Genomic DNA, 13,155 nt, shown 5'->3' with positions numbered 1-13,155 from the left:
TTCAGAAACTTAACTGTATTTGTTTTTAAATTGGCATGATCTTTAACTATTTAATATCCATATCATGACAGCAAATTCAGCTATTTGTTAGACAATAGTAGAGATTTCTTCAGAGCTAATGAACTGTTTGGTAGGAAATGATAATAGGAGTTCTGTGGGTGGTAGAAGTACAGCAATATATTGAATGAATCCCATCTGTGATGAGTACTTCTGCCTACACAGATTTTTCCTGCAGTATCAGTTGTAGTCTTCATTTCTTGTTTTAACCTGTTGTGTTTAGCATGCTTTTGATAACATTAAGAATTGGTACAATTAAGGGGAATTCTTCAGGTATGAAGAACTGTTGTGAGGTATTTCAGATGGAATGCCGTATAAACAAGAGAAATTGCACCAACTAAGCTATGAATGCAACCAGAGTATTATGGAGGAAAACAAAAAAAAAAAAAGGAGATTAATAAAATGGGTTAGAGGGCGAACAGACACTGATACAGGATCAAGAATACAGGGAAGGATACTTTTTTTGTTTAACCAGAAGCATTTCCATACTTATCTTGAGCATATCTACAGCAGTTTTAAGCTATACTCATACTGTTATTGACTCTTTATTGGTGATGCTTCAGGTAGCTTTTAATTTAGTGTTCTTGTACACAAGAATAGAAAAAGAAATTAAATTCTCCTGTACCTGAAATTATAGTTATCTCCTTATACTCCTTTATAAATCAGACTGTATTCCACATATCATACCATGTGTAGTTTGGAAAAAAAGTTCTTTTGGTTCAAATTAGAACCTTGAGATATTTTATTGAAATACTTTGCAAACATTTGAAGTAAATTTTGCATTTATTTCAGTAAGCTGAGAATTGGAGACATACCCATTTTAACAATGGATTTTACTCTGTTTCAGTGAACACTGAGATGTAAATACCTTTTAGCATACTTTGTTATGGTTAATTTTCATGAAGTAATGCATCTAGAAAAGGAGTCTTGCCAAAAATATTTTTACTGTGCTTTCAAATTATGCATTCTTGTTAATGCTAACCATCAAGCCTCCTTTTAAATGAAGGCTACCAATTTGAACATGTACTCAGGCCTATCTAGAAGGACAAAAACAGAAGACAAGAAAAATTGTGTAGGACTTTCACATAGTAGTTGGAAGAAAAAGAAAAAAAGATTCAAGTTACTTTACCTTGTGCTGTAGTTTATCCTTTTATAGAATAGAAATACTGGTTTTGTATTTGAGGCATAAGCAATAGACAAAGCTTTAAAGAAGCATCTAATCATCTCCAAGCAAGTATGTTATTATTTTGTATATTCCTCCATGATCAGCACAGTCCTTTCCATTCTTTTTAATCTTCTGAGGTTCAGCTGCATGATATTGTAATATCTTCTTCAAATAAATTAGCCTAAAATAGATTCTAAACACACACTGGTGATACATTTTTCTACTCTCACTATTTCTAGGGCTTTTCACTGAATCATTTTCAGCAGGGCCCATCAATGCCATATACAATTCATTTTGCTCTGCTTTTGATCTTCCTCTGTTTATCCTTCTAAAAATTGCAGTAAGCCTTGTCATAGCATCATAACAGTAACAATAAAAATTATTTAAATATGTTTCTGGAGGATTATGAGCCAAAAAGCCACTTATAAGCACAAGCAATTTGTCTCATTAATGTTCCCAGGACTACAACATCATTACTTTAACTGGAAAAGCAATATTTATACAAAGAATTAGAAAAGATGAACCTTAAGCATCAGTAAGGTACAAACACTGAGTATTTTTATTTATAACATGGACAGAACATTATTGCAAACTTCTTAGATTACATCTGCTGGTCAGACTATTTGAGCACAGCTGCTCTTCTATCAACCTGCACTATTAAAAAGTATCTCAACCGAAAAATACCAAATTCATAGTAAGTTGTATACTCCTGTACAGAAGATGGCCATGTTCTGACAACCCATTTTTTTATAATCAAAAAGTCCAAAAAGTGATCACTTAAGGTTTTAAAATATATACAAATATATATATATCACAGAAGTGTTTTCCATAGAATTATAGCTCATACCAAAACCGTATCCTGTTTCACAACTGTTACAGAATTTAATGTAAACAACAGATTCAATATACTATTCTGTATTTTTGGAGGAAACTTACCTCCTGTGTTCTGATCTGTAAAATCCGTAGTATGTACACAGAAAAGGTAACAAATGTTTATATTCCCAGTAGTAAATTCTTAACAGTGTGGTGGTTTAAATACTAAGCATAAATAGATTACTCATTTTAAAAAATATACATTTAAATTGATATATAATTCTTTCTTCTACTACATGTGAATATTCTTCCACTCAGCAACAGGTTTTTTTCTCCAAGTCTCCTTTGCACATCAGCTCATCTCAATATTTACTGGAGACTGCCTTCCAGTATACGCCAGACTTCAGAATCAGGCAGAGGACTTTCCTAATCTCCCCTTCCAGGCTGCAGTCCAAATTCACCCATTACCAGGCACAAGAGCAGAAAACATCATTACATTACACTCTCTGCATGGTTTTTCTTTTTAGATCTATTTACCTCAAGTAAACTAACCAAGAAAAAGACATTCTAGAAGATGCACATTTCATATTAGGAATTATTGGTTTTGAGTATGGAAATAACTTAAATTGAACAAAAATCTGCATCAGATCCAGCAATAAACATCAGGAAGGAAGGCAGACTGTTTTCAATTACAGTAAATAAAATAGCTGACCATCTTAAACAAGGGAGCAATGGTTAATGGAAGAGTTGCAGATTAGCCCACCATTTTTGCTGCATGGGGTAAAAACTAATATAGTATCACAGAATTCTACATTAGGCCTTGGCTGAGAGAGGGGATATTTGAATCACTTCATGCAGAAATTGTAAAGAAAATTTGAGTACCTGACCCACTAAATCTTGGTTCAGATTCCTGAGAACAATTTTAGATTTACAATAATAAATGAAATGGATGGGCTCAATCCCAAAACATGACCTATCCTTTTCTCTCCCTCAAACTTTAGAAAGCGATACAACCAAAATAAAGTGGTATGCAAGGAAGAACAGGAGTAAAGAGTGAAGGACTGAATTGTTATTCTATCCTAATTAATGTTTCAGCTAATATCCCACTATCTAGCTAGTCACAGATGCTTCCATTCATAAGAAAAAAGATTTTGGAAAAGAAGAGAACGTTACCTTGAGAGCTGAAGTGGTTCCAAGCCTAAAGGTGCAAACAGAATCTCTCTCAGGACCTTTAACTTTCTGTTTTTGTTTTCTCCACCCTTTCTAATATAGTTAGTGGTTTCATTATAAATTACAGGGGAGGAGAACAAGATTTTCCATCTGTAAAAAGGTTGGTATGTAATCTCTCTTAGAGAGCTATATCTTCTGTACTAAAGAGCTACAACATAAAAAATTAACAATACCTATTTGTACAAGAATTTCATGACAATGTATAGAAATACATTCCCAGTGAGGCCACAGCAGTCTCCCCTATTTAACATTTTTTGCATCATGCGCTTTGGATTAGGCATACAATTTATGCTATTGTTTAATGAAATTACATGTCTAATCCACTAAAAGCAGGGCTGAAACACATGACGTATCAGACACTCAAATGCCCTGGAAGTGTACACAGCTGTAATATATACAGATCAGACGGCTTCACTCTTGCTTTAATTATTATGCTCCTTTTCAGGATGATGCACTGAGTGCATTGCGCTGTGTAAACTTTATAACATTAGTCATCTAGTCCAGCATACCTTACTTTATACTACTACAAGGTAGTATGATGAAAAAGTATCTTTCTCCTATTCACGTTTCTCAAATACTGTATACACAACACACATCAAAGCGTTTCCTTTAGATTATTATTTATAGTTTATCTCTGAACAGGTTTGATGGGGTTTGAAATGCATTGGCTGTATATGAATTCAAACACTGAAACATATGACTATTGTTCAGTATGAATTCCTTGTTGTTGCAGCCTTAGGAATTCAGCTTGTTTCTGGAATCAGAGGTTACTTGAGGCCATAGTAACAAGTTAAAATACCCTTCCTTTAAATATATATGCTTATTTTATGCAATATTTCACTAACAAGATTTTAAACTACCTGCTGTGAAATTCTTCTTGAAACACTTCAGTCTTTTTGTTTTGTATCATCTGTTACAGCACACTGCACCTGCAAGTAACTGCATGGCAAGGTAGCAAGTACTTACCTGATTCGACTTTTATAATTGCTTACCCACTCATGGCCAGTTCCTCCTGCCTGCATTACAGCAAATGCAAAAAGTAATTGTTGAAAGGAGAAATATATTCTGTAATAAAGTAATCCACTAAGTTATTCAGAAAGGATATATTAATTTTTTGTAAACACACATACAAGAACCCTAAGACACCTGTTCATAGTCGTTTTTTAGAGATTTTATTCTGCTAGTCGAGAGGAAACTCATCCTAACTGTAGCCATCTAAAAGCCTGCTGTCTAATCTGAGCTAGTCATCCAGGCTCCATCTTTAATCAATAGGGAGATAGGCACCTTCAAAGACCAAGACGTTTAGATAGTGGGATGAATATCTCAGGATAGAATGAATTGCCTGCAGAACTGCCTCCCTCCCTTCCCTCTCCACTCCAAGGAGCCTAGATGACTAATTTAGACTACATGCCTAATTTTTTGATTACTGAGGTTGGATGAGATATATCCCACCCTAAATGTTTGACCTCTGAGAATGTTTCTTTCTGGCTATAAATAGAAAGTACCTGCTATTTAGAGTAATACCACATGAAAAGAAAAAAAGTCTTAAATTAAAAAAGAAACACTTTCGTGTGACACCTCCAAAGACTGAAAACATTTTCCTGTGCTCCAGAGAAGCATCTTACCAGGTTAATGCAAAACTGAAGAAAAATGGGATCTGAGAAGGCAGGAAAGCTCATTTTCCTCTTTTTGTCTATGCATAAAAAAGAAGTAGGAGATCAGGCCTGGTAGTTTTTAAAACTCAAAAAAGTCAGCATTTGAAAATCTGGCCATTAGACACTTGAAAAATACAAACAGGAATTGGAACAATGTCAAGAGTGCTTCTGAAAATCTCATTAGTCTCCCATGGGTATTTTGGGGCATCTCTGCTTATCTTAAGAATGTTGTGCATGACCACATAAAAGGCCCGCCAGTTTATTAACTGCAGTTAATATTCCTTTTTCCAAAAAATCTGAGTTAAATACAAAACATATTTTGATACATTTTCTCTATATACCCATTAATTTCAAATATTTTAACAAAATATTAAGATGGTAGTTTGTATGTTTGAATCAAATTCCAATTTCTAGGTGAAGAGCTCAACACAAATCTCAATAACTAAAGTTACAATAACTAATAAATAGAAAGTCTTCTTTTTTTATATTTAGAAGTTGAATAAATGTTAATTGATAGTGGCTTAAATTTGTAAAGCTAAAGAGTATTTCTCTGTGGTTTTTAAGTACCAAGTGGAGGGTAATTCAGAACTACACGTGTTAGAATTTACACCAACAAATGAGCACAAAACCTTTCCTTTAGAAAAATGTCAACAGAATTAAAGTACATTTCACAAAACCCCCATATTTGAAAACAAATAATTTGGGTTCTGCATCTCTGGCTTTATCTGCTTCTGTATCAACTCCAAATTCTCTTATCTTCTCAGGAATTCCCAGGTCAGGACTGCTTTCACACAACCTCACTTATCTGAAAAGGCAACTTGTAGGTACTGCTGGTCCTTTGGCCAAGCAACATAATTTCTGCAAAGACCAGAACTTTGATGTGGAAATGCATGGACAGTGAAAAAAAACAAAAACTACATGATTAGAAGTTATGATTTCCCTGCTCACAGTAAATAAAACATTTGCAGACATTATAAGTTGGAATCAGGTGGTTTTATAATGGTTGCTGCATCCCTTGACTGGTAAAAGGGTGGTTCTCCAAAAGATTCTTCTGCAGGAGAGATGTTGATAGTTAATTTAAAGTCTTATGCTTCGAAAAGATTGGTTACGATTTTACTTTTTGCTTTTCTCATTTCTGTGGGAAAATGGAGATGGAAAAGAATGAGACGTGTTCTCTTTTCCAAGCGAAGCAGAAATAGGAGTAAGAACAGGCTTGCATATAAAGTGTCTACCATACCTTTTGAAGACATTTCCTCTTAGTCCACAGTATCCAGTCTGTCTGGTTGCTGCGTTGGTTGAACCTGCATCTGCCAAAAGGAATGCGTCTTAGAGGCTGACAGACTTTTATATTGCAGGCCATTATTCCAAAAAAGAGACTGTTGGGAGGAGTGCCTTCCCTCCTAGGGGCAACTGTCTGCACCATATTCTCTCAGCTTTCATTTTGACAGCATCCCTCCCATTGCAAAGGAAAAGTAATAGTGGGGTAATGTTGATTGTATTTTAGCTTTTTTAAAATCCATCACTAAAACAGGGAGAAATCAGCTCTAAAGTATACCCGTAAGCAGTTTATAGACCATCATGTAAGAATCTCTGGCAAAAAATATCACCTGGTTAATGAGGAAGGCACTAATTTTTAAGGAACGAGTGTAGCAAAGGTTCACGATTCCCCTGTTGCTAGAATTATAACTTTGCCACAAATATTAAGAAACACAGTAAATTTCTAGTCACTGCTATTCTTCTATTCACTAAAGTTTAATATAAATTTGATGAAGAGAAAAAAACATTTTTCTTATTTTTTAAATACAAAATTACAAATACCTCATAGCCTGTTTAATTTCAGGTCAGCCTACTTGCAGGGTTAATACTATTATTCTGAATAAATCTGAACTTTTCTCTCTTAGGTCAGAAGTATCATAATCTTACCTGTATCTGAAGCTGTGTGTGGGAGGTGGAATCATAGTCTAAAGAAACAGAACATGATACTAGTGTTATCGTCAGCTAGTAGCACTCCAAATGGGACTTGCAAAATAAACTGCCAGAGCATTCTCTCGTGATGCTAACAGGGTTTTTTTTTTTCCTGTAGGACCAATTTATTAAAAGAAACAGAAGCTTTGACCAATCACAAAGCTCAAACCAGAGCCTACAGGCGCACTGACAATACATAATGAAATCCTAAATATGCCTCTTTTTAATATAATTTTCACAATTATATATTATAGAATGTATGAATGTAAATTTGTATCTTAAATTTAACATGTAAGCTTATGTTTGAGATTAATATTTTGTTATTGCTCACCCTCAGATACTTACACAAACAGCTATGTAGGCTCCTCTCAAAAAATTCCTAAAATTTATCATTTTTCCCCTCCTAGCCGAGATCTGTCATGGGGTTCTACAAATAAAGTAACGAGCCTCGGAGATGAGCCATTTAAACGGCTCGAGCGCCTGGCAGAGCCACTGATTTGGGGTCAGGATCGAAGACCCGTGGCCCTACGAAGTTTGTCCTCGCGGCGCGTGCGGCGGTGGCTGATTTGATTCGTGCTGACTGCGCTGTTCCCTACCGACACGCTCCCGGCCGAGGGAGGGGGGACGGGCCCGGAGCGGCGCCGCAAGGGGAACCGGCAGGACAGGAAGGGACGGGCCCACGCGGGACTAGGCGGGCGGGGGCTACCCGCAATGGGGTCACGGCGGGTCCGTGAGGGAAACCGCCTCCCCCCCCAGCGCGGCCGGGCCAAGGCGGCAGGGATGCGGGGGGGGGGGTGATGGTGGTTAGCGCGCCCGCCCGCACCGCAGGAGCCGAGCGAGGGGCAACAAACGAACCCGCCGCACCTCAGCGCGGGGTCACGTGTGGCGGCAGCGCGCGCGCCCGCGCACCTCCCTCACCCCCCGCGCCGCGGCGTGCGCGCGCCTCCCGCCGCCCCGCCCCGCCCCGCCCACGCCGCTTCCCGCCGCGGCCAATGGGGCCGGGGCGGCTGTTAACCCCTGGCTGGGCGGCGCGCGCGGCGCGGAGCAGGAAGCGCCGCGGGCAGCAGGCAGCGAGGCCGCCGCCGCGCTGAGGAGAAGGGGGGCTGGGAGCGCTCGGAGCCCGGCCGCCGCTGCCCGCTCCTCGTGCCGCGGCGGGCGAGGCGCGCGGGAGGCACCTGTCACCGCCGGCGGGGCGAGCGCGGCGCCCTCCCGCCTGCGCCGCGAGCGGCGGCGCGGGCAGCGGCGGCGGCCGGAGAGGCCCGGCGCAGCGGCAGCCTCCGCGGGGCTGGCTCGGCGACGGCCGCGGAGATGATGCCGGTGAGTGGGAAGCGGCCGCCGCCGTCCCGGCCTGGCGCCGCGCTGCCCGGCGGCGGGACGCCTTCCCTTTTCCTGTGGGGCCGGCGGCGGCAGATGGAGCGCGCCGCGCCGCCGTCCTCCCCGCCCGGCTCCGGGGCAGCCGGGGGCGCAGGCGGCCGGGGGGGGGCCGCCGCCGCCCCTTGCCTCGGGGGGCCGCGTCCTCGCCGTGAGGGGCTGCCCCCCCCCCCGGCTCCGTGACAGGCCGGGGCCGCGGCGCCCCGGGCTTCGCCCTCGCGGCCGCATGACAGGTGCCCCCCTCCCACCCCCCGGCGCCCCCTTGAGCCCGCGGCGGTTTCGGCGGGCGCGGGGAGCGCGGGTTGCGCTGTGCGGGGGGCTGGCGGCTGGCCGCCGCGGCCTGGCGCCGTGAGCTTGTGTCTCTGTGTGTGTGTGGGGGGGGGGGTTGGTTTTCCCTGCAAACACTGATTTTTTTAATTTTTTTTCGCCGCGCCGGTGCGGGGAAGGGTTAAGCAGCTCCGGCCTTCCGTCCGGTTGTCAGGCGAGCGCGGAAAGCAGCGTTTCGGTCCAGCCACCTCCGTGGGAAAGGCTGTCTGCCTTCTCTGCCGGCTCTTTTGTGGAGCTGTCGCTTATTACTATTACTGTTATTTTTTTCCCGAGGATAAAACCTTTGTATTCCCCTCAAACAACCTTGATTGTCTGCCGTGACAGAATCTCTCCGCTGTTTCCTTCCACTCTTTCTCCCTCCTCCCCCCTTCTCCCCGTGGGTTGATGCAGTAGTCAGAAGAGAGTTGTTCTTCATGGCAGTGTTCGCTTTGTGACAGGAGCCTCTGAGGCTGAATAAGGAACAATTATATTCTTTCTGTTGATTTCTTTAAAAAAATCTGTTTGGTCTCAAATGTGGGTTTATGAAATACCCTATATAAGGGCTCCCATGTTTTCTGTACTTCCAGTAGAAAGGAGCTTTTTATTTACAGTTCCTCTGCAGTGCTTGCGACCAAAGCACTGCAGCAGAATGCTTTTCAGTGAAAAAATTAAGGATATTTCTTTTACAAAATTCCAGTGCTCTGATGTTGTTTCATGACTGAGAGAAGGAAATAAATCCTATAAGCTAAATGTAAAATTTCAGATTGAAGAGTACAGGTTAGTGTTCAAAAACAGGTATCAAGACAAGCTTTTTAGTCTCATGTGCTTTTTAGCTTCTAGCTGCTAGGTACCAAAATGTTCTATTGATACTGTAAAATAATTTCTTGGAACTAGATACACTAGAAACCAGCAACAAAGTTCATTGAGTTACTGGCTTGTTCCATAAGCATATGGATATTTTGCAGTTTATTAGGTAATAAAAACAAAAACAAGATGACTGACAACTTTTTCAGCTTCTGTTGCAATTTGGGTTATGCTTTACATTCATAACATTCCTATTTAACAGGTGGTATGCCAATGACAGGTTAAGTCAGAACAAACCTATGTTTCTCATTACTACTTAGGTGTGTTTGAGTTTCAGGTTAGGGAGCAAGGTTGTAATGTCAGTAGTTCACTGACTGACTTGTACGTGTTTGATTATTTCTGCCAGTGTCTTGTGTTACCTTCATGCTTGTTTAAGTATGGCAGTTGCTTGTGGTTCTATGAAGGTGTTATAAGATTCAGACTTTTTATTTTGTTTTTGAAACATACTTCAAAGCATTTTTAATACTGATAGTTGAGTTTTAATAAAAATAAATTATCTTGCTGCAATGGAAGTTATGTTGCAAGTTAGAGCTTACTGAATCTAAATCCTGAAATAGTGAAAATTTTGCTTTTTTGAAGACCATTTAGATGCTGTTATGAACAGTCTATCATTAGGTAGTCAGGTATATGTATATGTAAATTGACACTTTGGCAGTGCCCCTTAGTTTTCCAATTTTTCATCCCAGCTATTTTACTTCTGGAGCACAAGGACAAAAAAAACCCCATTGACTGGAATAAACAGTGTATAATGTCAAAGTAATGTGAACATAACAGCTGTAGAACTGGACCAAATGCTTTTTTTACTTGAGATTTCACATTTTGAAAAGGGAAAAGTTAGTGCTGTAATTCGTTAAATGGTGGCATTGCTTGCAGTCAAATTCATAGAAGCTTTTTTCTTCCTGATACGTTTTTTTTCATGATTAACAAAAATATATAATTGCAAGAGTAGAGACTTTAATACTACTAGAACTGAGTTGCTGTAACAAGTGGGCATTGCTATAGTCTTGTATCAACAAATTAAGTGGAAATGTTTAGAAGGTAATAATTTTTTTTTTTTTTTTGTGATTTGCATTGATCAGACTTGAAGTAATTGATTAAGGCCATTTTTTGACTGGTTGTATCTTTACATCCTTGATTTTAGGAGTGAAGTCCTATCTGAAGAGTGAAAAATGGAACAATCCTTTTTTTTCCTTTTTCCTGCTTTTTTTTGTTGGTGATGTTTTTGCAGATGGGGAACAGGGTTGCTTCTGAGCACTTTTGTTGGTTATGATCTCTTTGCCATCAATATACCTCTTCTTCTGTTCCTTAACATCCTGTCCATATAAGTTTGTATCACTTATTTTACTTTGTTTTTATGAAATGTAAGAATAGTTATACTGTTGTCCCTGAACACAGTTGATCTTCCAAGAAAGAAGTAATGAGATGTAGACTGCACTTTTTCACTTTTTGTTGTTGTTGTTGAGAAGGCACATTCATCATAAACCTTTCACTGCCTTCAGGACGTAAACACTATGTGTAGGACATGCTTATGATGCTACACTACATGTCACCTTTACTAAAGTACTATACTGAAAGTATGTAGCCTTGAACATAGTGCTCTTTTTTTAACTGAAAAAAAAGTTCGTATTTATTGTGTTCTTAGAAATAGCAAACCCAGAACTGTGTGGTATTCTTGCAAACAAGAAATATTTTTGACTGAAACAGCCATGGTTGTTGTTTTCTTGCAAAATTATTGCAGATGTATCTCCCTTTTCAACCACATAGTCTGTAACCTGTTTTGGGAAGCCTAATTTTCTTCTTATTCTGCCCCAGTAGGGTTTTGTTTGTTTGTTTGGCCATGCGTTTTTGAAAAAATGATGGAAGTTTTTTCCTTAGTGAGTGCTTTTCTCCTTGGATGGTAGTTACAAAATTGCATGCTTCTGAAGATAACTGCTAGCTGTATTCCTTGGACGCTAGTGAGCAGGCAAGAAAAAGGCACTTTTGGAGAGCACTTATTCCCTACCCAAGAAGAGATGCAGTGGAAAAAGGAGCTGCTACAGCCAGGCAGGGCATAATACTTCCTATTTCTTACCTAAATTTTAGGTATCATTCTTTTGTGGCATATATGAGGATAATATTTCATGCCAAAGGCATTGACGGTGTACGGACTATAAATAGCTGTATAAGGAGATAGGAGAAAGTGATGGATGCTGTATAAGAAAATTGTGATGAACTGAGTCTCTGAGGAGGAATAGTTAGTATTTCATTTTCCCCTTGCACCTATTACTGCAGAGCTTTTCTGGTTTTGCCTTTAAGCAAACTGGGAGAAGTTGATATTGATACCAGTGTGCTTGCAGCTGAGATCTACGTTTTTGAATGCATCTAGATGGAACCTTGTGGGGCCTTGTGTAAGGTGTAGAGTAAAAGGGCTGTTGAGCATGTGTGCCCGTACATGTAGGGTAAGGTGGTTGCTGTTTTAATAGAAGTGAGAGTATTGAAAAGTCTCGGGAGTGTTTAGTGTGGGGTTTTTTTTTTGTTTTGTTTAGTTATTTTTGTGTGAAATTGCAACTCTGCTTGAAAGTTAACCATGACTGGTGTGTACTTAATGTCTGACTAGACAATACACGCATCACAGTGTGGAGATCTAATATTACAATGTGTATTAATATCTCTTTAACTGCTACATATGTTCCTGACCTATGAAGACAGATAACGTAATTGATAAAACACAGACCAAAGATGTGTATCTACAGTAGTTATTTTTGAATTACCTTTCAGATGAATAAAAAAAGTGTTTTTTTCAAATTAGTACATTGTAATGTATTCAGTTTAAAGCCTTTCCCAACAAGTCCAAAATGGGCATTGCTTATTCCTAATTTAAAAGCAGAATTTGTCCAGATCAGTGTACACTGTTCCCTTTCCTTAGAAAAGTTGCTACTACTACAGCTCTACATTGTATAGTCTGTGTATGTAGACTAGAAGAAGACATGTCACTTTAATACATTTAAAATACAATTAATTTTAGGAATTTTCAGTGATGTTGAGATAAAATATATTGCAATTAATTCAGAGATGTATAATTATCAGCAATACTGATGTCACCCTTGTTTGCTGCATAAATCTGAACTGACTGTAGAGAATAATTTGCAAGTTTATCAGCCATTATTAATGGAGTTATTTATTGCAACAAAGCTTAAAGGCCATTTCATGTTTTTTTGGATCACTTCACTTTTTTTTTTTTTTTTTTTTGGATGATGGAATGTGGCCTGTTCTATGATAAAAATAAGTTTATTAGGTTCAGTATGTCAAAGAAAGAGTACTATTCATGTGTGACTTTGATACTATAGTATTTAAATGTGTAATAGATCCATGTGTATTATAGTGAAATGTATGAGAAAATTTTGAGACAAATGATCATGTCTATTTACGTTTCTCTTCACAGATCAATATGTTGCCTGTTGCAGGCTTCAGAAAGAATAGGTATTTATTTGAAAACAAAATGCCACTCTGCTGGTTCAAGTTATGTTAATCTAGAAAATTGAAGTTTGATGTGAAATACAGGCCATCTTCTTATACTGTAGAAAACATTTTAGCTTATTCTATTATTTATTTATATTAATATAGCATACAGCTGTGGAACAGAACCCATTATGCTAACAGTTGTCCGTACATAGAATAAAGACAGTGCATTTTGTGAAGAATTTGCGGTCTAATGCTTACTGTTAAAGCTCACATTTATTTCATCATCTT

The 13,155-nt window shown here is 39.3% G+C and overlaps 1 protein-coding gene and 1 long non-coding RNA gene across 2 annotated transcripts in view; one reads left to right on the top strand and one right to left on the bottom strand.

Annotated features, from left to right (window-relative positions):
- Positions 1-5,395: 5,395 nt before the first annotated feature.
- On the bottom strand, positions 5,396-7,249 carry LOC106482989 (uncharacterized). The gene is made up of 3 exons (XR_001292287.2): positions 7,231-7,249; positions 6,844-6,881; positions 5,396-6,227 (listed from the first exon to the last, which is right to left on the bottom strand). It is a non-coding gene; the product is annotated as an uncharacterized lncRNA (long non-coding RNA).
- Positions 7,250-8,180: 931 nt separating this feature from the next.
- The window catches only part of PPP1R13B (protein phosphatase 1 regulatory subunit 13B), a 74,947-nt gene continuing 69,972 nt past the window's right edge, over positions 8,181-13,155 (top strand). The window contains exon 1 of the mRNA XM_067295054.1: positions 8,181-8,202. Within this exon, the coding sequence (XP_067151155.1) occupies positions 8,194-8,202 (9 nt within the window). The 5' untranslated portion in view covers positions 8,181-8,193. The remainder of the gene's footprint in view (positions 8,203-13,155) is intronic.

This window comes from Apteryx mantelli, chromosome 4, assembly GCF_036417845.1.
Source record: "Apteryx mantelli isolate bAptMan1 chromosome 4, bAptMan1.hap1, whole genome shotgun sequence".
Taxonomy (NCBI): domain Eukaryota; kingdom Metazoa; phylum Chordata; class Aves; order Apterygiformes; family Apterygidae; genus Apteryx; species Apteryx mantelli.
This window is presented reverse-complemented; position numbering and strand designations above follow the sequence as displayed.